Here is a 25,808-nt window from a genome sequence, read left to right as displayed (position 1 = left end):
TTAACTGAACCCTGAGCTATTTTAAAATACAGTCCTGCCTTGCTTAATGACAGGAATATGTTCTGAGAAATGCATCGTTAGATGATTTTGTCATGTGAACATCATACAGTGTACTTACACAAACCCAGATGGTGTAGCCTACTACACACCTAGGCCATAAGGTGCTAATCTTATGGGACTTGTTGTGTAGGCGGTCTGTGGTTGACTGAAACGTCGTTACGCGGTGCATGACTGTATGATAATAACCAACTCTTCTCGGACACTTACTGTGTATTACGCATGAGATGGAGCATTTTCCCTAATAGCTCTTTTATTTTCACGATAACCTTGGACATAGATGATGATATTATCTTTATCTTACAAATGAGGAAACCAAGGTGGCAGTTTTACTTGACTTGTGTGAGATCACCTGCCTCCTGAAGAAGAGCTCAGGCAAGTCCTTCAGGAGGTATTCTCGAAGACAGCATTGTCATAGGAGATGACAGCATTGTTATCATAGGAGATGACGGCATTGTTATCATAGGAGATGATGGCTCCGTGCATGTTATTACCCCTGAAGACCTTCAGTGGGACAGGACGTGGAGGTGGAAGACAGTGATATTGATGATCCTGACCCTGTGTGGACCTAGGCTAATGTGTGTTTGTCTTAGTTTTTAACAAAAAAGTTTAAAAAGTAAAAAAAATAGAAAACTTATAGAATAAGGATATAAAGAAAGAAAATATTTTTCTACAGCTGTACAACGTGTTTGTCTTTTAAGCTGAATGTTATTATCAAAGAGACAAGAAGTTTAAAAAAAATTTAAAAGTTTATAAAGTAAAAATGTTACGGTAAGTTAAGGTTTATTGAAAAAGATGTTTTTTTATAAATTTAGTGTAGCCTAGGTGTACAATGTTTATAAAGCCATTAGGCGTGTACAGTAATGTCTTAGGCCTTCTCATTCACTCACCACTCACTCGCTGACTCACCCAGAGCAACGTCCAGTTCTGCAAGCTCTTGTTCATGGTAAGTGCCCTATACAGGTGTACCATTTTTTACCATTTATACTATATTTTTACTGTACCTTTTCTGTGTTTATATACACAAATACTTACCATTGTGTTACAATTGCCTACAGTATTCAGAACAGTAACATGCTCTACAGATTTGTAGCCTAGGAGCAATAGGCTATTCCATATAGCCTCGGTATGCAGTAGGCTATCCCGTCTAGGTTTGTGTAAGTACACTCGATGATGTTCGCACAACAACAAACCCACCTAATGATGCATTTCTCAGAACATATCCTTGTCATTAAGTGATGGCCTGACTATATTTTAGCTCTCGAGGAGCCTGGGAGGATGACTTTGGCTGTTAATATAAGAGGCTTCTAACCTAATCGCTTTCTCTGCTTCTTATAAACATAGCCAATAGCTGTGCCTGCGTTCCAACTTATGGGTACCTATTCAACCTTCGCTGACAGCAGAGTGCTTTGACTCAAAGTGCAAAAATCCCATAAAAATGCTCTAGCATTTTGAAGCAAGTGTAGTTATATAATACACACTTGAGAGAGAAACAGTTTAAAAAAATCCTGCTTATTTGAGGTAATTTTTCCTGAAGGTCTAGAGCATAATTAACAGGACAGACAAAATCCTTCTCTAAGACCTAGGGAGCTTAGGGAAAGTGAGAGAATAAAAATTTATTTATTTATTTAATCAGAGACTATTCTCCCTTGGGCCGAGAAATCAGTAGAGGCTACAGAAATATACAACTATAATTTAATTTCTTTTGAGTGGGATATTTATTTTTGAGAAAGTCATTAAAGATTAATATCATTTGGCTTAAAATGATAAAGCAGGAACATTTTCTTAAGTAAGAACAACTAATGTCTGAGTACACATTTTGATTCATACTATGGCCGGCTGAGGGCTCTATGAGAAACAGCTACAGGGAGAAGAAGACAGAATGGAGAGTAGGGAAGAAGCGAGAGACGAAGGCTGGCTGTGGGAACTGGCTCAGAAGAAGAGGGAGAAAGAGGTAGGGGATCAAGATGTGGAAATGTTATTCAGCTCACTCTGCAGATGTCAAATTGTCTTTCTCTGAGGAGGTCAGCTTGTTTGAGGGCAGAATGCTAGAGTGGGTAAGAGTGTGTGTGCCGGGGACCATTACAGACCTGAAAGTCGAGGATGTAATCTACCCGCATCATGTGGTCTTTTGGAGGATGGCATGTGGAGTGCTTGGCGCATTGTTAGTACTCAATGGTATTAGCCACTTCTCTTGTTGACAATGATGGTCAGATAGGGGACTTTTATTCCCAGAGCCTTCCTGTGCAAGGCATGACGTGCCGGAACAGCTAGCCCCAAACTTGGAGCTGGGAGCAACTTAAAAGCTGTGTGATCCTTGGCATCTCCCAGCAGCAACTTGATTATTTGCAAAATGAGTACTGTGATCTTTATCTTACTGGTCTATTGAGAAAAATCCCGTGAGAAAATATATGTGAAAGTGACGTAAAATTTATATAAAGTACTAAGCAAGTGTAAGGCATTTTCATGTATTTTCCTTTTACATTACACTTTCACAAGTTATTTAATTCTTCCTCAAGGCATATCTGTTTTTCTTTTAAATTTTCTTTTCTATTTATATGTCCCAAATTTCACTGTCCATAAGGTTCATATGTATATATGTATATATATTTATAGTTCTATACATATATATATATATATATGAATAATGCTAGAAAATCTCTGTAGCAGAAAAGGCAAGCACATACATCAGAATTTATTTTATAGGTTTGGAAGTGCCTCTGACTTCCAGAGTTCTTTCAGTGTGCTCAAAAGTCCCCTCAGAATGTCTAGAAAAATCTCTGGGCTCATGTTGCCCTTTGCAGGTATATGCTACAGTACTGTTCACATTATATTGTAATTTTTCCTTTTTATATCTGTCTTTTCTAGCCAACAAACACTGTCATCTTGGTTTTCCTGTGTGACTGACAAAGAGCGTCATAGGTGCTTGTTATATTTGATTGGTTCCTTTTTTTAATTTGATGAATCAGTTAATCACTTAATGTAAACTCACCCCTTTGTTTTACATCTGAGCAGAGATATTCCAAAGAGCCTAAATGAGTTGCCCAACGTTACACAGCGAATCACAGGCAGAGTCGAGACTAGAACACGGGTGTCCAGGTTCTAGGTTGTGTTCTTTTTGGGTGGTTGATGAATGATCTGTGCTTGGAATGTCAGCATGATGAAGACTTTGGCACCATCATGAGTAGGCACAACGATATTACTCCTATCTGAATCTTAATGCAATGTAAAATATTTTTTTAAAGGATTATTTACAATGGAAATGAATATGAAAATTTCCTGTTCATTAGCAGTGCCCTTTTATTGAATAAATACTATTATTTTTCTCTGTTGATGCCTCTGTAGACCACCTTTTATAGTAGTTGGTTAGTTTAATTATTTTTTGTTACAGATGATATCTCCTGTATGGGTCACTATTTCCATCCTAAAAGTTACAATGTGGAATTCTCACATGTCTGTTCGTTTTGTTCTTGCTCTCTCCAGGTTTCATTGCTTCAGACATGACGTCAAGACACTCCAGTACCCAATTGTGGTTAATCACACATTATCATGAAATGGGATCATTGTACGACTATCTTCAGCTCACTACTCTGGATACAGTTAGCTGCCTGCGAATAGTGCTGTCCATAGCTAGTGGTCTTGCACATCTGCACATAGAGATATTTGGGACCCAAGGGAAACCAGCCATTGCTCATCGAGATTTAAAGAGCAAAAACATCCTGGTTAAGAAGAATGGACAGTGTTGCATAGCAGATTTGGGTAAATTTTTTAAAATAGTTTTTAATTACTGTTTTTATTTTTATTGTATTCCAATGTTTAGCCAGATTGCATCCTTTTTCTCCCCTAACATTTCAAGCATACAGACAAATTGAAATAACTTCACAGTGAACAACTGTATATCCACCACCTACATTCTCCTGTTAACACCCTACTGTTCTTAAGCTTTATCACCTGTCTATCCATCCTCCATTCCTCAGTCCGTCTTAACCTTTGATACATTTCAAAGTAAATTAGAGACAAAAGAGTTCTTCCCTGCAAAGACTTCAGCATGCACACCACTGTATCATTCACTAGAGTTCCTTATTTGTTTAGTTTTTTCTTTTCTGGTAAAATTTCCATTTTATGTGAAATGCACAGATCTAAAGTATACAATCTCAGAATTTTGACAAATGCTGTAAAATTCAAATCACAATTGAAATGCTCACCTTCCCATTACCCTAGAGAGTCACCTCGTGCTTGTGCAGCCGGTCCCTGCCTCAGACCACCTGCAGAGGCAACCAGTACTGTCACATTCTGATTTCATAAACTTTTAGATGAAGCAGGTACACAATTCAACAAACTATGGAATGAGTTGGTCTTAAAAATTGTTTCTAAAGTAGTTGTTCTGTAACCAAGGCAAAATTGTCAATCGGGAAAGAGGAAAAAAATCCCCAAACTAATTTACCATTTGTCCTGCTGGGATAGCTCATTCTTATGGTGTTAGGGTAATGCTTAGTGTAGCTTTAATTGCATTATAAATAAGATTATTTTCATTTATAGTGGCATTCTATGTAAAACCATATTCATTTTAGACCCCTAGAATATTGGCTGAATAATTATGCTGATAAGAACTGAATTGTAATTTTGGGTATTCATTTCAGTGGACTATTGAGAGTCCTCACTCTACTTGATTAAAAAGTGGTTTATCTTATATTCATATCATAGTGGTTATTGTTTGATAAAAGTTTAGACAATATTAGCTCTAATTATATAAATGATAAAATTTATTTTTGTTGGTGAACACAAGGGATTTGACATGTCAAGAAAATTTATTTCTTTTGAATCCCTCTAAAGTCTGTGTGTGCATGTTGAGATATTATTTTACAGTATTTTTTTTCCAAGTATGAGAATGCATGGCCCTAAAGCTTTTTGCAGGCAGGTTGAGTTGTGGTGTAGACTTATGCTGTGCTTTTGGACCCAGGGTGATTTGAATTTCCCAATTATGTACTCGGTATTTCTGTGCAGGTCTTTTTATCTATCTACTTACCTGCCCTAAGAGCTGCCCTGCTTATACGTAGGACAAAGGTAGGGGGCTCAGTAAAGGGGACTTCAGTGTTTGACACTATGCATTGTACTTCTGTATTGTTTGAAACTTCTATAGTAGCACATTTATGTGTTAATCATGTTACTAAAAATCAATTATGCCCACCTTACAGGATTCTTATAAGATTGAGAGATTATTGTAAATGCTTGGCAAATCATTCAAATGGTAGCTGCGGTTGTAGTCCAGTGGTCCAGGGAAGATGGACAAAGGGAGGCAGCTGTTGGCTTTGGTTTATGGGACTTGGCTGGAGTTTTGCAGTAAGTCCCACTGATTAATTCTTCAACTACATTTCTTTTGGCCTGCAGCCTTCTGATTGGATACATGGATTTGTGCAGAAGTCTGTGTTAAGGGGTCTTGATTCAGGGGAGTAGATTGGTAGTACAGGGGATAGCTGCTGGAAGACCACAGTTTGTATGTAATTTTTCACTTTATACCCAGAAATGAAGGATCACTTGTTAGAAATCATGTTCTGTTATTAATACTGCAAAAATAGCAGTATTTTAGCAGAAATACCTATTTATTATTTATTCTATTTATTTTTCTAACTTATTATTAAAAAAATTCAAAACATACAGAAAGTTTAAAAGAATAATAGAAGAATCATTCATACCCAAAATGCCTAGATTTAACAATTCTTAAAATTTTGCTGTATTTGCTGTATCTCTATGTGGCTGTGTGTACATATTTGCTAATTCATTTGAAAATAAGTTGCGGACATCACAACACTTTACTCCTAAATACGTCAAAATGCATCCCGTAAAAATACTTCAAAATATATCTCCTGCTTAATCACAGTTTATCACACCTAAAAGTTATCAGTAATTCTTTAATATCATTTAATATCCATTTTCAAACTTTTCCAGTTTTTTCAAACAAGAATTCAGCCAAGGTTCACACATTGCATTTGGTTGTTTCGTCTCTTTAGTTAGTGTAATAATTATCTATTGCTGGGTAACAAATTACCTCTAAAACTTAGCTTAAAATAGCACAAATTTATTATCGCACACATTCCTCTAAGGGTCAGCAATCTTGGAATGACTTAGCTTTATGCTTCTGGCTCAGGGTCATGGGGGTGACAGTCAAAGCTTGAATCAGGGCTGGAGGAACTTCCAAGATGGCTCTCGCACATGGCTGTTGACAGGAGGCCTCAGTTCCTCATCATGGCCCTTTCCACAGGGCACTTGAGTGTCCTCGTAACATGAAGAGTGAGCCAAGAGAGAGCAAATAGGAAGCCAAAATGCTTTTTGTGTTCTAATTTTGAGATACGCACTTACTTCTGCCATATTCTGTTCAGTAGTCCAGCCCATACTCAAGGCATGAGAGTTGAGCTTCACTCCTTAAAGGGAGAAGTTTCAAAAGACTTGTGCCCATATTTTTAAACCACCACAGCTAGTATCTTAATGCTCTATTTAAATTACACCTTTTTAATATTCTGTTATTTTGATTCTTTGGTTCTGGCAATGTTGGAGGGGCATATGTGGTTTGGGAAATGTACACAGTAGCCTTAGAATCTTGGGGTTGATTATAAAAATAAGGGGAAGAGGAACCAGGCTGATTTAGTTGAATGCAGTTGCCAATATCTTTGCTAATTATGAAGGCTGAGATGACATATGTGCTGTCTCCCTGGCATTATACGGAGTCCTCATCCCATACATTCAAAGCCATAGAGTGAAGGAGAAGCATGCTCCTTAGATGGCTTGAGGGATCCCCAAAGGATCATTGGGTTGCAAACGTTTACAGGGACTGCTTGCTCCATTTTGGCATTTTTCATTATTTTGAGTGTGACAAGAATCATTTTCACTTGGTCTGCATACGCATCAAAAAGTAATTCTACTTTCAAATAAACCATGCACATATCTGCCTATTCCTCCCTGGTCTGTGAGGAATGCCAGCTCTCTCTAATTGAGTGAGGAATTCCGAGATGAGTCATGGTTTAAGAAGGTGCTTCAGAACCATTTAACATGAGAGTTGTGCTTTGAATTGAGGTCCAGTTTAGTGTTCTCTGGACATGTGACTGTGGAGAAAGGCCTGTGGCTTTGGGCAGTGTTATTGCTCAGAGGAGCAGCTCTTCCCTTTGGGATGGAGCGGTTCCTGTAGCAGTAGCCGCTTTATGGAGTGATAAATTACCTCAAATTCTCTGTCTCACACTGTTTGAAATTTGTGTTCGCAGACTAGTAGGAGTTGGGGTGCAGCCTGAGAGCTTAATTTGCTTCTTGTTAAGATACTTTGAGGCTCCCGTTTAACCTGTGGGTCTGTTTTCCTGTGGACTTCCAACACTGGCCTCATATTGCTTTGATGGATTAGTTTATTATTTACCCGAAACTTTTTGTCTCGGAAGTTCATATGTTAACCTAATAGCCTCAGAGTGTTTCTAGCATTACTCCTCCTTGCTGCTCTCACAGAAGTCATCAAAACAAGCGTTCCAGAGATCACTGTGGGTGTAATGCAGCAGTGACCATGGATACCACAAGAGGGTGCTTTTGATTGGAGTTGGTTTAAAATTCTTCAGCAACCCTCTATGAGTATGAAGTGAGCTGACTGACACTGTTTCCCCTTCCTTTTAGGCCTGGCAGTCATGCATTCCCAGAGCACCAATCAGCTTGACGTGGGGAACAACCCCCGTGTGGGCACCAAACGCTACATGGCCCCCGAAGTTCTAGATGAAACCATCCAGGTGGATTGTTTCGATTCTTACAAGAGAGTCGATATTTGGGCCTTTGGACTTGTCTTGTGGGAAGTGGCTAGGCGGATGGTGAGCAACGGTAGGTATCTGATCTAATATAATATTGTCCTTGTCGCAGCCTCTTGATTGTGTTACCTTTAAAAGGGCAAAGGGAATCTTTAAGTCCACATTGGTCCATGAATCATAACTTGTCAAGCTATCAGCATTTATATTTGATTTATTGCTTTTGATTTTGATTTATGATTTATGGTAGGTGGAATGTAATGGCACTGTGTTTTAATTACACTGGAGGAAATAATGGTTGAAAAAGAGTATTTCCGGAAGAGACTAGTTATTCTTTGTTTTGTTTTTTTTTGATTGGTCTGTATTTCCTTCCTTCCTTCCTCCATGTGCGTAGTCTTTCTTCCCAACCTCCCTCCTTTGCTCTTCTCACAGGTGAGGTTTAACATGAGGAGAAGGCTTAAGTAGCTATTAGATATTTTTACTTCTTAAGTTTGGATTTTTGAAAAAGGCTCAGGTTGTACCTTCTGAATAAGTGAAGTTTAAATTTAGGACGCCTTGAATAGGCGGCTTGTGCTGGTCCTCTTATCAGTGGGTTTTATGAAATGGTGTTGCCTTAGCAGTTAGGGAAGCATATGTCAACCCTTTTGAACAATAAACTCTCTCGTCTCTCATGTATCCAAAGCAGCCACAAATACATTGTTGAACTTTACTGTAAGTACTTTGTATTCTGGAAGCACTAGGTATTCCCTTTCAAATTGCACATGCCCCCTCTACCTACAGAGTGGCCATCATACCAGAATCTCTTGACTTGATTAAATCAAGCTTTTCATATCTTCAGAACTGGAAATCTTATTTCACAGAGGTTGTGTCTGAAATTGTTCCAGAAAAACAGAAGGAAATGCCATAAAAGGAGAGATTACTATTCATTTACACAAGATACTTTGCTCTCTTAGGATCCATTGGAAATCTGGATTTGAAGTATTAAAGAAATAATGAAGTCTCTAACATCTATGCACCATCCTACCTTCCACTGATATTTTCTTGTAAGGATTGAGATTCTTAGGACAATCATAATTTTCATGAATAACACAGCCGGAGAATGGGAGGTTCTGTGAGAGAAGTGAAATCGGGGTAATTTAAGATAGTCTTAGTGTGCAATAATGAAAATTGGCATGCCTTCATGGTAGCTTTTTTTTTCCTAACACCAGAGTGTTTCTGCTTTTAAGAAACTCTCTAAGGGTGTCAAAGCCAGTTCCAGTTAAACATAAACACACATGCATTGTAACCTGACAGTTCTTTCAAAGTAAAGTCCTTTTTTTATTTGATGGAGTCATGAACATTTTCTTGGTGATTGTTTCTCAATCATTGGGAACTGCTGACTTGCATTTTGTGCCATTCAAGTGCCTTGAGAATTGTTTGCAACAGAGAGATTGTTTTGGTGATTTATAAAGTTATGAACTTTGCCTGAAATTGCACATCAACTTCATTTCCCCCTCCCCCTCCCCTGTCATTCTTAAGCACCTTGGAACTGAAAAAATCTAATTCTAATTAGTTTATCATAACAGAAACTTTAGAGAAGGATTGGTGTCATAATACACCATCTGATGAGGAACTTGTCCCAGACTAAGAGGAAGCTCATAGTCCAAGGCCAGGATGGTAGCAATCCAGCTCTGGGTGTGCTGGAGTGGTGCCAAGCGAGTCTGTGTGATGAAAGCCAAACTTGGCAAAAACTTGGGATCTGAGGCTTTGTAAGAACTCATGTTGCAAACTAGTTCCCTGTGTTATGGGCATAAACCCAATTGGCCTTTAAAGATCAGCCGTGATTAATAGCAGTCAGTGTGAAATTGGAGTCATCAGGTTAAAATTTAGCATCACAAATGGTAGTTTGCTTGATCTGTCCTGTGTTCAACATTACTTTTGATTAAATCATGAAGGATAGAGGAAGAGAGAATATTTCGGTTGTTTTTTGATTGATCCCCACCTTACATCATCATTTAGATTATTTTCTAGTTCCTAACACTTTGTGGTTGAGTTTTTGTTCTGGGGTGTGTGTCATGTCTCCTTTGAAATCCGCTGCTGTCCCTTGGCAATGACTAATTTGCTGTTTCCCCCTTCTCTTTACTCCTTCTTCTTGCATTAATATTCATGTGCTCACATGCACACAAACACACACACACAGAAATGTTTATTGAAACTTAAACTTGATGTGTTTATTGCTGCTTGCAAACCTATTTTATTAATATTAACATTTTAATCATTGCTCCCCCAAAACAGAAGAAATGAGTAGAAAGAAAAATAAGAGAAATTGTGCCTTTACATTGCAATGTTCTCGTTTCTTTCCACTTCTGTAAGCCTCCACGTATCTATTTTTTGACGTAGTTGTAATCATGGTATAGATACAATTCTGTGTCATCTTTTTCGTTTGTGTGTTTTTAATGTTGAATAGTCTGTTTTTATTTTAAATGGTCACATGCTATTTTGTTAACTTACTGTTTCCATATTATTAGATCTCCTGTCTCCTCCATTTGGGGCTTATAGTAGACATCTTTGTTCATAAAACTTTTTCATTTGGGGAATTAATTCTTAATCTGAAAAGGAGTAGATTTAACAGGTCAGGGAGTTTGGGTGTTTTTACGCCTTGACACATATTGCCAAATTGCTTTCCATAAGAGTCGTACGAATTTACAATATCCCCTCACCCCAGGGTGTGATGTACCTATTTCGCTGTCTTACCAGCTTTAAGAACTGTCATTAAAAGAATATATTTTTTTGAAATTATTGCATATAAAATGTACCTCATTTAAATATATGAATATCTTATCTTAGGAAGGTCATTACAGTTATGCGTCCTTTGAGTTTCTGAGCCCATTATAAAAATTGATGACCAGATAGTTCTCCTGGAGCAATATGATCCTCAAGTGAACCATGAGTATAAAAATATGTTGCATTTTGTATTTTCATTGGAATTTTATATTTATTTGCTATTACCAATAAACTTCATGCTGTTTCTTTACAGGAAATGAGAGTTAAGTCTATTCTCGCAGCTGAAAATTTCTCAAGTGTCTTTTGGAATTTACTTTTTGTGTTTGGTTTGACACTGAATCTGGAATTGGTAGGAAAGAAAACAGTTTTCTCACCTTTCCTGTGTGAATTTTCTATATGAACTTAAGGCAGGGGTTCTTAAACTGGAGCGCATGTGAGAATCACGTAGAAACGCAGAGTGCTGGGCCCACCCCCAGAGTTTCTGATTTAGTAGGTCTAGAGTTGGACCGAGAATCTCCTTTTCTTAGAGAGCCCCAGGTGATGCTGACGCTGCCGGGTCAGGGACCATACTCTTGAGATGTCGTGTTCAAATGGGGTATGTTCACTCAGTCTCACCTAGACCAGGAAATAAAGACTGCCCCAGGATGTGACAGAGCCTGTCCAAGCAGGATGTCCGTGACTTGTGTCCTCATGTGTCAGGTGAAACTTGCTCTATCTTCAAAGCTTAAAAAGGGGTCCACTTCTCCTTGAAGAGTCTGGTATCTAGGCCTCGCCCTTTCTTTTTAGATTTTGACTACTTCTCTGGCGGTATTCTTTCTTCTCCTCCTCCTTTTATAGCTCTGCAGACAAATTTGTTTCTGGTTACCTAAGTTCAGTGCGCTGTGAGGAAAGAACTTTATAGGATTCTGTAGATAAGTGGGTACATCATAACCGTGGGCTCGTGCCGTTTAGCTGTGGTCTGGTCAGAAACCTTCCCTAGCCCATTCCAGGCATCCTGCAGCTGTTCCCTCTTGAGTTCAGAAGTCCTTTCTCTGGAGCCTTAGCCCTCGTGTTATACCTTGTTTGGATCCCTGAATGCAGAAAGTCCATAGTTGGGTTGCTCTGATACTGTGGTCATCTGCTTATGGATTTGAAAACTAAATAAAATAATCTTCACTGTCCATCCTCCAGCACATCTTTGACTATAGCATCATCTGAGCAGCACGAGCCTGTGTTACCTTCATGGGGCTCGCAGTCTACTGTCTATTTTAATAGACACACAGTTTTCATCGTGATTTAAATGTCATATAAATTTGTCATTTATGTGACAGGCACACCTCACTATCATCAATAACCCAGTTATCTTAAAAGTACCTGGAGATTAGAACATGTGGTACCAAGGTCCCCATCAGAATACACACCAGAATTTTTGAAAAGGCAGCGTACCCAGATGGAACAGGGAAACACATTTAGAAGACAGGACAGACATGTTCCTTTATCGTGTTTGGTTGCCGCACACCTTGTTGTGATGTATTCTCTTTTTTTTTTTTTTTGAGGAAGATTGGCCCTGAGCTAACATATGTGCCCATCTTGCTCTATTTTATACGTAGGACGCCTGCCACAGCATGGCTTGATAAGCAGTGCGTAGGTCTGCACCCAGGATCTGAACTGGTGAACCCCGGGCTGCTGAAGCAGAATACTTGAACTTAACCAGTATGCCAGAGGGCAGGCCCCTGTGACGTGTTTCTTTGCTTGCTGTGGCTCTCCTCGGGCCATCACACTGCACATAGAAGTCCTTTGTGACAGGTGGCACCGTCTCTGCAGCTGTGCAGTGCTTCTCCTGGGCCCGCCAGAGGCAACGAAATGTAATTGTTAATATTTCAGGCTCTGAAATCATACTCTCTGACTCGATCACTTAGATCAATTTCATCATCCAAAAAATATTGATAGTAATAGTATTTAAAGAGTTCTGATGATTAAGTGAGATAATGTATGTAAAGCATCTAGTGCGTGTCTGGCTCTAGTAAGTGATGCATATCACAGCCATGGGTGTTGTTTCCATTCCATTCAAAATGAGTAATGGAGGCCACTCGTGTGCTTGCAGATCTCAGTTGCCCTTCCCCCCGCATCGTTATGCTGATCCTTCACCCTGAGTCTAAATACGTTTCCCTTGTCGCTGCCTGTAAGAGGGCTGTGTGGACACGCTCTTGTTTCACTGTTACTGGCTTTATTTTGTGATGGAATCCAGTGTTAAAATGTGTCAAGAAGTATTCATTTCTCATAGAAAAATCCTTGCTGGCCAGGCTGCATCTTGTGGGGTGGGGACTAGGAAATACTTGTTAGAATAAGCTTATGTTTGGCACACATACTTTGGAAAACTCCTTCTAATTAATCCTTGGGCTTGCCAGGGAACTGCCTGTGCTTCCGTTCCTAAGCACAATGGGTTGTGTACAGAAACCATGACAACTCTTATTTTCTTCAAGTTAATATCCACCGTGTTTCACGATTTTAGTTCACTACTCTAGTGTATGCTAAGGTTTGAACAAAGGGAAAAATCATCATATTTGGGAAAATTTTTTCGTATTCATTAAAGTGATTTCTTTCCATTTTTTAAAAAAGGCTTTAGGTAAGTAGCTGGGGGCAGGAATATAGAGGTGGAACAGGAGGGGAGGATTTTTGTCCCACTGATTCCTGGAATTTCATGTCCCTAATGTAGAGATCCAGACCAAAGTAAGGCACAGTTGACTGACCTCATGGTAAAGTCACCTGAAGCTAGCAGAATTTTATTGGATGCTGTTCACTGCTTATAGTCTCTTTTCCTTGACACCCCTTTAAGAGCAGCCCTCCATTAAGACAAATAACAGTATCTTAAACCTTGTAACAGGCCCACCATTCAGTGAATGATACATTCTTCTCATGAGACCTCCACAGCTGCCAAATGTTTGGAACTCTTGTGGGGCTTCTCTCTCTAGGTTTTGGGGATATGCCAGGTCTCAGGCATCTTGTCCATAGCTTAACTTAGAGCATGGCTGTGCATCTCTCCTAGGGCTTTTGCCCTCTCCTCTGACAACTGTAGCGTTAATAAATGTTTTTAGTAGGGTCTGACGCCACAGCGATCTATGAACCATTTACTTTGGCTATGTTACATTGATGAGAAGCCCAATAATAGAACTTACTTTTATAATTTTAGCAGATTTCTGAAAATGTGGTTAGTCTTGACTTTGAGTGATGTGCATGGTTCCATATGCCCATGAATGGCGGTGGGGGTGGAGGGATGAGGTCATAGCTGCCACACAGGTACTTTACTTAGCAGGGAACAGAGCCATCCTTCCAACTAAATTCCAATTTCCAAAAGGAGTACCTGCCATGGGGTAAGGCAGGGCTTCCCAGCAAGTGTACTCTGTTGGGTTACAGGAATGCCTGAGGTACTGATTCTCTTAAATCTCAGGCAATGAGGCAGGGCCAAGGAGGACCAGAACCCCTGAGCTTTCGTCACCTCTGCTGGGAGGAACCTCATCCGTTTATCCACTAATTGTTACTGATGTGGTCCATGACATGAAAAAATGTTTTAAAGTCCTCCTCTGAGAAATGTTAAGCGAAGTAACACAAAAATGGGATACACCTTGTTGAGTCCTGTCTCCCCAGGAAGAATGCCTTTCTTCCCAAGATTTATTCATATACATACTACCTTTATGATTTTTTCCATAACCAAATGCCACTTGTACCATTATTTTCCTTTAAGTTGGCTAACCTTTTGTAAACTTAATTTTGTTTTAAAGGGGAAATTAATATCACTACTGGAAATGGGAAAACCAGTATCATGTGGCATAAAGTAGAAGATAACTATACAAATAAATATGCAGTTGATAAGATGAAAGTTTTGTCCATGAACCACATCACATTTTCTCACATGCCACCCCTGAAGGAAACACTATATTAACTGAATAGTCCTCTCCGAAGCCAAATGTGAACCATTCTCTCTAATCCTCTCTAACATAGGTTTACTTGTAATGTTCTAAACCCTGAAGGATTTCAGAATTTCCATAGGAGTTAACTGTTAACAGTAGCTCTTTGTGTGGATGTAGATGCCAGGGATTCTATTCTCCTAACCTGTTCCCTGGATATCAGATGTGATGACCTAAGTTGGAGGACAGTGATGAGAGATAGCGTAACGTGAAGTGAGCACGCTGTGACATGAGATTGATGCAGAGAAAGGTATATTCATTATGTCACTGTTGGCTTGTTGGGAAGAATTCTAGAATATGAACAGGGAATGAGGTTCTAGTTTAGCTTTGCCATTAATTAGCTGTGAACTTGGAAAAATAAGTTTTCCTGTGTGGTCCTCAGTTTCTTCTTCCAAAGGAAACTAAGGCTGTGATCTACATGATTCTAACATCCCATCGATGTCTCTTCACCTCACCTTCAGATTATTCAGAGTGTAGCCAGGACCACAATCCCTTATCTGCAACTGAGCTTTGAAACCCAAAAAACTCTTTTATAACTTATTTGTCAGAACTCACTTAGCAGTCAGACCTGACCTGGACTGACATGAGTCTATTTTTATCCTTTATTTATCCCATTTTGTGTGACTGTTCATATATTTTGCTGCAGAAATGTGTTTGGCTGTGGGGTGTTCCTCAGACTCTGCTAGTGTGTCACATAAAATATGGTGTGTGCCACTTACTACTTTTGTAAAATGTTAAAAAAATTTCCAAATTCTGCAAACACATCTAACCCCAAGGGGTTTGGATAAAGGATTGTGTACACATAATTAATACTCAACTAATTTGTATTTAGTGTCTATAACATGAAAGGTATTCTGTCAGGCTCTGGGGAAAAGTTGGGCAAAAAAAAGAGAAATATACAGTTTAAAGGTGTTGACATTTTAGTTGAACAGACAAGTTATTATAAATTAATAGATTAAGCCATTATGGCTGAGGTGTACAGGGAGGTGACTTGAGTACAAAGTAGACACTGAACTTTGTCTAGGGGCCTGGAGTTGTGGCAGCAAGGTGGGTCGGTCTTCTTAGAAGAGAGAAAGCATGAACTGAGTTGTAAATGAGATGAATAGCACCTCTCGGTTGGACAAACTTGGGAGGATATGCAAGTGGGAAAGAGAAATAAAATCAGACAAGGATGACGATTGGGATCCCAGGCGAAAGGAAGAGCTGTAGGAAGTGGTATAGGTGCCATATTGAAGGCACAGCAAGTAATTTCAGTGTTGCTGATGGCCAGGTATGTGAAGGAGGACAGTGGTGGGGAATGAGGTTACTGGGGAATGAGCATGATCCATGGGTACCACAGATGGATGGAATACACGAAGAAGGGACATAATGAGCTTTTCCTCCATTTTTTCCTAAAGATCTTAAGGAGGCAGTAGGATATGGTGGAGGGCTACAGGGGAGGACTTGAAGCAGAGAGACCCGTAAGTCCCAGATGCAACTGTCAAGAGGGGAGAAGACTGGGGCCCTAGTTGAGGCATTGGTGGGGAAGATTACAAGGAAGCCCTTGTTTCTGGAGACTTGCGTTTTAGAAAGACCACTCTGGCGTGTCGTGCTTTTTGAAGCACTATCCAGGGCATTCTTGTTGATCTGCATGCCAGCTCTGTGATGCATACTTTAAAGGTGTTGGAACTAAGGCATGGCAACTAAGGGGTTTACTCAGAGTCATGCAGCAAATTAATGGTAGAGATATTGGTTGGTAAAGATACATTTGCCCCAGAGAAAACTTTCAATTAGACATATGCCTAGGAAAGAATGATTGTATAAATCAGATACATGTGCCAAAAGTTGTGGGGGAGTAAGTTATGAATAATTTATCTGATTTCTTTCTCGTGGCCCTTTGAGTCACACCAGCCTGCTTACATAGAAAGCAAGGCCTGGCTCAGACCATCCTTCCACTATTTGAGAGCTCCTCTTCCGCTGCATTCCTGTATCCTTTGTTGTTTGTACCACTCATTTGGCACTCGAAGTACTTTGTATTTTTAGTCACTTTTCCTGAATTCATGCTGTCATCTTTGCTGGCTCACGATCTGGCAGTTGCTCATTGGGTGCTGTCTTTAAAGGACTTCGAGTTCACTTTTTTGCCTGGCCACCCAGATTGCTTGTCACTTTCTGTCAGAGATGAGGAACACTTGTTAAGTATAGTAACTTCCTACCTTGATAACGCAAGTCATTTCACAGCCTAGCCTCGACATCCCACTCTTCCCACCACCATGTGCACTTGATTTCAGCCATGGGGAACTTCCCTCCATCTCTCCAGTATGTGAGGGTCATTTGTAACTCCTTGTCTTTGCTCTGTATCTCCCAACTCTGTCAGGAATGCCTCTTCTCCTTGGTGTTTTCTGCATCCTCTTCTCTGCCTTACAAACTCCTTATCTATGTCCACTCAAGCCCTAGCTCCTGGAAAGCTTACTTAGGCTTCTTGGCACCCAGTTCATATCCGGTACTTCACCAACCACACAGATGTTTTCTTCTCTGAGACCTGATGAGTACCACGTCCCTCACCCCTTCTCCCTGCCCCTACCTCTAAGGCTAGTTTGTAATGTATTTATTTTTTCTTATCTCCCTTTCCCATTATTCTGCTCCTCATTACCAACATCCCATTTTTTTCATTTTTGTATCTCTAGTGCCAAGCACAACCTCTGGTATGCTCAGTTTAAGGGATCAAATGGTTATTGAGTAAATTTAGGAACCAACAAGTAAAAATAGAGTGAGAATTTCTAACCTATCTTTGCCTTTCAAGATATAGAGTAAGTAGTGAGGTGTAAAACATTCTTGAGGTTCTTTTAAACAAGATTTCTATTATCTAAGGGAAAAAGAAAGGGGCTTGTTCTCATCTTCCACTAGATTTTGAGTTCCTTGAAAATCAAGAGCATGTCTTATACTTTCGTCATCCTCAATATTTAACACAGTGTTCCACACATAGTAGGTATGTAATGTACTTTATGTTGATTGAAATAATTGGTTTCCTTGACCAGAGGGATTTCCATATGACTGCTGGAGTTTAATCCCAGATTTATTTTATTCTGGAAAAGCATAACTTGTGTCAGATGCAAACAATCAACAATTGGCTGATGGTTGAAGAAAGAGAGGCATGACTGGTTCCCAGGTGTAATCAATTAAATGGTTTTTCCTTTTAAACGTGATTCCTTTTAAAACACGGGACATCTAATAAGATTAAAATATGGGCAAATAAACACAAGAGAAAACTCCATCTTTGTATAGTGCAATGTAATGTTCAGTATCCCCAGATCCTATGTTTTAAAAATCCAGCCGTTTTCTTTTGCATTTATAGAAAAATCAAAAAATCCAATGTAGTATTACTGTTGACAATCATATAACCCTTCCTGAGCTAGCCAGGCAAATTACCCCAAATAGCTGGCTGTTGCACTAGATTTTTAAAGAGTTAAACCAAGCTACTAAAACTATTCTTTCAGAAAAATTGAGAGGTGGCAGAGGGCACATCTCTTCCTGTTTCCTATTAATTCATGTGGCCCTTGAAAAGGTATAAATTATCTTGCAGGTCCATGCCCAGTTGTATTTTATGTGGTGTCTCTTAGTACTGAAAAGGATTAAAATATTTTTGCTGGAATGCTTCCTGAGATCCTTACAAGAGAAGTAGGGTGGGCCTCAGTGTTGGGTGTCTCACGTTGTCTTCTGAGAGCAGTGGTCTCTGCCTAATATGAGCTGTTGATGATTTGCTTGGAAAGGTTTTAATCCATCGACTAATACATGTTACAGGTGCAGTTATACAATGTGGAGAAGTTATTTAGACTAGAATAGCAACTAGAAATTTTTAAAATAAAATTTAGACTATGTTCTACTTTTAAAATAAACTTAGTTGAATGTGAAGTTTTGAAAAAGATCTATAGTATTTCTTTAACGTATGCTCCTTATCATGGCTAATTTTGTATATGTTTGTATTTATATGGGATTTTTAAGAATGGGTTCTCACTCTTAATTTCTTTGATAAGTGAAATGGGGATTGAAGCTTTTCAGATGGCTAGTAGGAACTAGGAAAACTTAACTACAACTTTCCTCACGGCCTCCTCTCATCTCCCCCAACAAGCTGTTAGCTGTTTAGGAATAGAAGAAAGTTACATGGAGGAAGGAAGGAGGATGTCAAGCTGAGTAATCCACTGTCCTCATTGTTGAAGCCTTTGATGATGAAAGGGAAAGAACAGATTTTCTTGGTTTCCTCTCTATAAGGGAAAGAATCAGTTTTCTAATTTCAAATGATGAAGTTTTAAGTTTCTCTATTTGTGGAATTATTCTTTGTGAAAAGTAAGGAACTGATGTAATTTTGGTGAGAAAAAAAGGTGTTTAAGGCATTGGAAACCATGCAGGGGCAGAAGCTGAAATTAGCCACTTTCATGTTTGCTTGGGAGTAGGGGAAGAGTTCATTCTTTTTAACCATCTTCTGCCTTCCCAAATGTATCCTCCTCTACATTTTATTTTCTGCCTTCAATCTGAGAGTAAATAATAGAGCCATCAAGCAGACAGCTGCATCTAGCAGAGGGGACTCAGTGCGTGTAGAATGAATGAATGAGGAAGTGACTATTTCATACTACGTTATCTGCATCCTCTCAGTGGGAGGGATTATTTTATATTAATGGTTGTTTCCCCCTAATCATTTTATAACAAAAAGGGGTATTTTGATGATGCTCTTGGATTATTTGTTTGCCTCTAGCTCTAGTTTGTGAACAAGTTTTTATTTTTATTTATGGTCTGAAAACACTAGATTCATGGACCTTCTTTCTCGTCTCCTTTTGATCACCAAACGAATTTCTGTTATGGGTCTCCTGTGCCATATTGGGCATTATGCAGTTGTTTATAGACGCTCTTAGAGAGTTTTGTTAATAATTGTAATTGTATGAGAAGTAGTCACATTTTCTTCTAACATTCGTTCTTCCTCCAGTTCTCTGCAGGCCTTCTATGTAATGTCCTGTTCTGTTTTTTTTTAAGACCTACTTGTAGCTTTCAGAATCACCTTGCAATGTGAGGAAGGTGATCACTACTTTTTCCTGTCACATTATAGCCTGTGACACCCATCAATAAAACCCTGGGGGAACCCTACTCTCTTGTTAACACAATTCTTGTTCTTGTGTGCAGGTATTGTGGAAGATTATAAGCCGCCATTCTATGACGTGGTTCCCAATGACCCGAGTTTTGAAGATATGAGGAAGGTGGTCTGTGTAGATCAACAGAGGCCGAACATACCCAACAGATGGTTCTCAGACCCGGTAAGAATGTCACTTTCCTAGTTTCAGAGCTATCCTCGCTTGTTTATTTACTTGTTCTTGAGTTTCAACTGGTATTGTTCTTGAGTGATCTGCCTTATCTATTGCTTTCTCTCTCTATTTTATGTAGAAGGGTCTTAAACCTAGCTGGGTAGGTTCAGAAAATGGGCTCTTTCTTGGAAGAGCCATATCTGATAGATCTTGCTAGTGAATGACAGTAGTCACAGGAATTTCTACTACTGAGTAGCTCCAGAAATTGGGAGACTCCTTACTCTGCTGGAGGCCCTACGACTGCAGTTTCATATGTAAATCAAGAGGCTGTGAGTGATGCTTTTAACCTCTTTTCCATCTCTGTGTACCTGAAATTACAAACATAAGCTGTTCAACACTGAAGATCCTTATTGCTGCTCTTGAATAGTAGCTAATCTAAGACATTGAGAAATGACCCTTTCTACAAATTTCAGTATTAACTCTGGATTAGGATAATAATGGGTTACACAGGATAAATATGGGTGCTTTTAGCGTCAAGAGGTCTAGCCTGGCCTATGTAATTTACCAGATAACATCAGTTGGAAGCATTAGGAGTCCAGAGGACAGAGTTCATGAAATACAAGAGTGGCTTCTTTATCAGTGGTTAAGGCCTTGATTATTTGTTTAAAGAGGATGGCAATACCACCACTTTAACTTGACAAGACCTGCAGAGTTCTACAAAATGGTTGACGTGACATCTGCCCAGCTTCTGGGGCCACTAAAAAAGCCACTTATTCACTGTGGTGTTTGTTCTTTCTCTCCTCAGACATTAACCTCTCTGGCCAAGCTGATGAAAGAATGCTGGTATCAAAATCCGTCCGCGAGACTCACAGCTCTGCGTATCAAAAAGACTTTGACCAAAATTGATAATTCCCTAGATAAATTGAAAACTGACTGTTGACATTGTCATGGAGTCAAGAAGGAAGATTTGATATTGCCGTTGTCCAGCTGGGACCTAATGCTGGCCTGACTGGTTGTCAGAACAGAATCCATCTGTCTCCCTCCCCAGAGGCTGCTTTGACAAGGCAGACATCTTACCCAGCCATGTGATGGGGAGACACCAAAACCACCCTAACCTCGCTCAATGACTGTGAACTGGGCATTTCACGAACTGTTCACTGCAGAGACTAATGTTGGACAGACACTGTTGCAAAGGTAGGGAACTGGAGGAACACAGAGAAATCCTAAAAGAGATCTGGGCATTAAGACAGTGGCTTTGCATATCTTTCACAGGTCTCCTAGACATTCCCCACGGGAAACTCAAGGAGGTGGTGAATTTTTAATCAGCAATATTGCCTGTGCTTCTCTTCTTTATTGCACTAGGAATTCTTTGCATTCCTTACTTGCACTGTTACTCTTAATTTTGAAGACCCAACTTGCCAAACGTTGGCTGCGTACTCCACTGGTCTGTCTTTGGATAATAGGAATTCAATTTGGCAAAACAAAATGTAATGTCAGACTTTGCTGCATTTTACACATGTGCTGATGTTTACAATGATGCTGAACATTAGGAATTGTTTATACACAACTTTGCAAATTATTTATTACTTGTGCACTTAGCAGTTTTTACAAAACTGCTTCGTGCATATGTTAAAGCTTATTTTTATGTGGTCTTATGATTTTATTACCGAAATGTTTTTAACACTATACTCTGAAATGGACATTTTCTTTTATTATCAGTTAAATTCACATTTTAAGTGCTTCACATTTGTATGTGTGTAGACTGTAACTCTTTTTCAGTTCATATGCAAAACGTATTTAGCCATTACCCACGTGACACCACTGAATATATTACTGATTTAGAAGCAAAGATTTCAGTAGAATTTTAGTCCTGAACGCTGTGGGGAAAATGCATTTTCTTCGGAATTATCCATTACGTGCATTTAAACTCTGCCAGAAAAAAATAACTATTTTGTTTTAATCTACTTTTTGTATTTAGTAGTTATTTGTATAAATTAAATAAAATGTTTTCAAGTCAAAAGTGAATTTTTTTCAACATGTGAAAAAGATGAACATAATATAAAGCATTTTCTTATGGGAACAATGGAAGCACAAAAGTAATCTTAAATCGAATTGGCTTTTCAGTCTTAGTAACAAACTCGAGGGTTCTAGGAGGATGTCTTCCAGCTTGAATTTGGTATCAGAAAATTTTAATTTTGTTCCTTTTTTTAGCTGTGATTTTATTTTTTTCTTGGTTGGTTTCCCCAACTTTGAAGTGAGGGTAACAGCCCTGTCTGACCTGCCTTCCTCACAGCGGGGTTGGGGTTATAAATGGGAAGGAGAATGTCAAAGCATTTTGCTTAGCATAAGGTCCTGTGTGAGTGGAAGGCGGTCTTCTGCATCTCACCTTGCTGCTTGGGGAAGAGTCCTTGTTGGCTTTTTTCACTTCTTGTGTTCAACAGAATTGAAAAGGTAGGGTTGAGAGTAGCCAAATAAGAGGTGTGAAAATTCTGGAATGGTCACCAGAGGTAAGTTAGTAATACATTAACTTGGAGGTTATATGTCAAAAGTCTCATTTAACTTTTTAAAAAACTTGTGGTAAAGTACATATAACATAAAATTTACCATCTTAACCATTAAAATGTACAGTTTAATGATATTAAGTATATTCATCTTGTTGTGCTGCCATCTCTACCACAGAACTGTTTTCATCTTGCAGAACTGAAACCCTGTACCTATTAAACAGTAGCTCTGCATTCCTTATTGCCCCAGTCCCTGGCAACCATCATTCTACTTTCCGTCTGTGAGTTTGACTACTCTAAGTACCGCATGTCAGTGGAATCATACAGTATTTGTCCTTTTGTGAGACTGGGTTATTCACTTAGCATAACGTCCTCAAGCTTCATCCCTGTTATAGCATATATCAGAATTTCCTTCCTTTTTATGGCTGATAATATTCCATTGTATGTATATACAACATTTTGTTTATCCATTCATTTATTGATGGACCCTTGGGTTGCTTCCACCTTTTTGGTTATTGTGAATAACGCTGCCATGAATGTAGTGTATAAATGTCTCCTTGGGTCCTTGCTTTCAATTCTTTTGGCTGTATACCCAAGGGTGGAATGGAGTCACAGTTAACTTTTGTTGAAGTATTACCTATATATATAGAAGTCTACAGCTTGAAGCACTTCTATAAGTTTTTATAAATTGGTTGCACCCATGGAAATAGCACCCAGATCAAGAAGCAGAACATTGACTTCTCTAGAGTGACGTCAGCATCATGGCAGTGAGAGTCGTTCCTTTTTCCCCTCCCCTTTAATTTACAGCTAATTGGACATCCATAACTGAACAAAAGTGCCTCCTCACATTACACCAGGACATATGGGTGATTTCTATCCACCTGTGTACCTGAAGGTAGGTGGATAGGGCCTCAGCGGGGGCTGCAGAACTAAGGGAGTTGGTGGTCTGCTCCTGCCCCACTTGCTGTGATCAGGAAAACAAGATCCTGGAGAATGCAAAACTGGGCGGACACTCAGGGAAGATAGAGATTTTGTAGAGGTCCAGCCAACCTGACAGGAGATCCCAGCACACCATCAGAGTGTGATAGAGATGAGTTTGAAGGCACAGGAAAAGGGAACCCCCCTCCCCACCGCAAGGCACCCTCCCTCCCCAGGGTGACAGTGCAAAGCACAGTGGATACTTCTCTGCCACAGGAAGTGGAAGTGATGAGTGACAGACTGCCTGGATGCTTGTGTTGCAGCTGGAGGGACCCATTTCTCACAGCAGCACCTGGATTACTGAGGAGACATCTTTGTAACTCAAGGAGGGAGAGGAAAGGAAGGGAGGCAGACAAGAATACCAAAGGGCCTTGAAGGAACACGTTTCTTGCTGTCTGCTTTGGGATTTCAGCAGGAGGTCTGCCTATGGGCCTCTGGGAGTACCCTACTTGAGAACTGTCCTGTTGGGTTGCAGGCATCCCCAAACCCCAAGTGCTAAGCCCACACCTCCCCACAGGATGCTTTCAGCTTTTTCAGTGCTCTCAAGAGCAGCCCTGAGAGCCAGCCCCGGTGGGAGAAACCAAAACTTGAGCTATAGTGCCACCTTCTGGAACACAAAAGAAGGGTTTCTAATTCTCAGTCTGCTGAACTGTAACAGCCAAAGTAAACAAATCCTTCGCTAAGGAAAGTGTTTTCTACTTCAAATGTGAAAGCAGAGGCACATATCTTAAAACACTGAAAAAAAGCAAGGAAATATGGTATTACAAAAAGAAAATGATAGTTCTCCGGCAACTGAACTCAGAGACTCAGAATATTGTGATTTGATAAAGAATTCAAAATAACTGTTATGAAGAAATTCAATGATCTCCAAGAAAGGCATTCCAGTGAACTCAGGGATAAATTTAATAAACACAAGGAGTTCTTTGCAAAAGAGATCAAAATTTTAAAAGTGAACCAAATTCTGGAGCTGAAGAATTAAATGAATGGGATGAAGAATGCATTAGAGAGCATGGGAACAGGGTGGATCATAGGAGAAAGAGTAAGTGACTTGGAGGATAGAAATTTAGAAATGATTCAGTTAGAAGAGGAGAGAGAACTAAGATTTTAAAAAAGTGAAGAAACCCTATGAGAGCTATCAGATTCAATCAGAAAAGTAAATATAAGAACAATTGGTGTACCAGGACAAGAGAAGGAGAAAGGGCAGAGAGTTTATTGAAAGAAAGAATATCTGAGAACTTCCTAGACCTGGGGAAGGAATTGGACATAGAAGTCCACAAAGCTAATGTAACACCCTATTATCTCAATGCAAAAACACCTTTCAAGACACATTATAAAGAAATGGTTTAAAAAAAGAGTCTTGAAGCCAGGGGAAAAAAGAAAGGAACCTACAAGGGAACCCCCATTAGGCTATCAACCAATTTCTCAGCAAAAACTACAGGCCAGGAGAGAGTGGAATGACATACTCAAAGTGTTGAAAGATAAAAATTGACAGCTAAGAATACTGTATCCAGCAAAGTTATCCTTCACATGTGAAGAATAAATAAGGGCTTTCAGACAAACAAGCTGAGGGAGTTCACTGCCACTAGATTTGCCTTGCAAGAAATGCTGAAAGGATTTCTTCAAGTTGAAATGGAAAGATGCTAATTGGTGACAAAAAACATACGAAAGTACATAATACTCTGGTAAAGGTGAAAATTAGTTCAAAGTAGAAAACTGTAACTATATTAGAAGGATGTGTTAAAAGTTAAAGGAAAAGAGTATTAAAAATAACTATAGCTATTATAATCTGTTATCAAATTCACAACATAAAAAGAGGAAAATTGTGACATCAAAAATATAAAAGGGGAGGAGAAAAGAGTGGACTCTTTTTAGGTGAATGAAGATAAGTTGCTATCAGCATAAAAAGGACTAATTTGTCTACAATATGTTTTATGTAAGCCTCATGGTAACCACAAAGCAAAAATCTAGAATAGAGTTATGAAATGCAAAAAAAGAGGAGACTGAGCAAATCACCAGAGAAAACCACCAATTTACCAAGGTAGACAGAGACAGAGGGAAAAAGAAACAATGGAGATACAAAACAACCAGAAGCAATAAGATGGCAGTAGTAAATCCTTACATATCAATAATCATTCTAAATGTGAATGGATTAAACTTGCCAATAAAAAGGTACAGAGTGGCTGGATGGATTAAAAAAAACAAGGCCCAACTATATTCTGCTTACAGGAGACTCATTTCAGCTCTAAGGATACACGTAGGCTCAAAGTGAAGGGATGGAAGAAGATATTCCATGCAAGTGGAAACCAAAAGAAAAGAGGGTGATCATACTTATATCAGACAACGTAGACTTCAAGCCAAAATGGTAACGAGACAAAGAAGATCATTATAAAAGAGTCAATGCATCAAGAAGATATAGCAAAATATAAATATAAACACACCCAACATTGGAGCACCAAAATATATTAAGCAAATACTAACATATCTAAGGGTGAAATAGACAACAATACAATAATAGTAGGGGATTCAATA

General features: G+C 39.2%; 1 protein-coding gene across 9 annotated transcripts in view; it reads left to right on the top strand.

Annotated features, from left to right (window-relative positions):
• ACVR1 (activin A receptor type 1) overlaps positions 1-21,820 on the top strand; it is a 122,657-nt gene extending 100,837 nt beyond the window's left edge. For all 9 annotated transcript variants that reach the window (XM_023622945.2, XM_070240978.1, XM_023622944.2 and 6 more), the window contains 4 exons: positions 3,541-3,816; positions 7,705-7,902; positions 19,682-19,812; positions 20,606-21,820. In XM_023622945.2, the coding sequence (XP_023478713.1) occupies positions 3,541-3,816; positions 7,705-7,902; positions 19,682-19,812; positions 20,606-20,740 (740 nt within the window). In that variant the 3' untranslated portion in view covers positions 20,741-21,820. The remainder of the gene's footprint in view (positions 1-3,540; positions 3,817-7,704; positions 7,903-19,681; positions 19,813-20,605) is intronic.
• The last annotated feature ends 3,988 nt before the right edge of the window (positions 21,821-25,808 follow it).

Source organism: Equus caballus, chromosome 18, assembly GCF_041296265.1.
Source record: "Equus caballus isolate H_3958 breed thoroughbred chromosome 18, TB-T2T, whole genome shotgun sequence".
In the NCBI taxonomy this organism is placed as follows: Eukaryota; Metazoa; Chordata; class Mammalia; order Perissodactyla; family Equidae; genus Equus; species Equus caballus.
Note: the sequence above shows the minus strand (reverse complement) of the source record. Positions and strands in the feature narration are given on the sequence as shown.